Source organism: Quercus suber, unplaced genomic scaffold (genome assembly GCF_002906115.3).
Source record: "Quercus suber isolate HL8 unplaced genomic scaffold, Cork oak 2.0 scaffold_409, whole genome shotgun sequence".
In the NCBI taxonomy this organism is placed as follows: Eukaryota; Viridiplantae; Streptophyta; class Magnoliopsida; order Fagales; family Fagaceae; genus Quercus; species Quercus suber.
This window is the reverse complement of record NW_027069860.1, coordinates 387,592-388,641: the sequence shown is the minus strand read 5'-3', so window position 1 is coordinate 388,641 and position 1,050 is coordinate 387,592. Positions and strand designations below refer to the sequence as shown.

At 45.3% G+C, this 1,050-nt stretch overlaps 1 protein-coding gene across 1 annotated transcript; it reads left to right on the top strand.

Annotated features, from left to right (window-relative positions):
• On the top strand, positions 1 to 633 carry LOC112032372 (uncharacterized). The gene has a single exon (XM_024065140.1). It carries the CDS (start codon positions 1 to 3, stop codon positions 631 to 633), a length of 633 nt encoding a protein of 210 aa, XP_023920908.1.
• Positions 634 to 1,050: the final 417 nt, after the last annotated feature.

Sequence of the window (1,050 nt, the reverse complement as noted above, 5' to 3'; positions counted from 1 at the left end):
ATGGATTCGAACTTCCTTGAGAGGGTGCATAAAATAACTTTGACTGAGGATGAAGGGGAGGTGATTAAGGTTAGAAGTACACACAGGGACAAAATACTTGAAGCATGTTCACTTAGCCTGCTTGGACACTTTCTAACAACAAGGCCGTACAACCAAAGTGCAGCCAAATCACTACTTCGCTCGGTGTGGAAGATTGTGAATGTGGGTGATGGACTGTTTCAATTCAAGTTTACACTAGAAAGTCAGTTGAAGTGGGTTATCCAAAATGGCCCGTGGAGTTTTGAAAATCATCCTCCAGTCTTGAGGAGATGGAAGAGGGGGATGAGGAGATGGGAGAGGGGGATGACGGCTGGGATGGTCATGTTCAATTCTATTCCACTGTGGGTTCAAGTGTGGGGTTTACCCTTCGATTTAATCTCAGAGGAAGCGACTAGGGACATTGGTGAAGGATTGGGGATAGTAGTGGAGATTGACAATAAGGCTTTCTCATCGGAGCAAGCTCGCTTTGTTTGGGTAAGGGTCAAAAAACCCCTTGATAAACCATTACGGCGGAGTGGAGTAGTAGCTAATCCTGAGGGCAATATAGTTCGGATAGGTTTCAAATATGAAAGACTGGTTGGCTTTTGCTATTAGTGTGGAAAAATTGGCCATGAAGCTAGGGAATGCACCTGCCCAAGAGACAAAAATCAACGTGGGCTTCCATACGGGGAATGGCTGAAGGCGGGGTAGAATGGACAACCATAAAGTGGAGATGAGGGAGTTCACGGCGGTAGGGTTCCGTCCCACCCCACACACGTCAGAGACTGATGTCGTTAGGAGTCCAGCTGGCGTCAACGGTAATCAAGGAAATGTTACGGATCCTCATCCATCAGGTGCGAAATTAATGGGAAGGGATATTTATGAGGATAATCATAAGGACATTAATGTAGCAATGGATCAATTAATCTTGGGAAGGATTGTGACTCAAAAGGAAACCGATGCATCAATGAGGGAGAAAATTTGAGCATGAACGTTGATGTTTTAGAAACCGTTGCGTCAATGATGGCACAT

Coding starts and splice junctions, on each gene's coding strand:
- LOC112032372 (XM_024065140.1), top strand. CDS start 1: ATGGATTCGAACTTCCTTGAGAGGGTGCATAAAATAACTTTGACTGAG.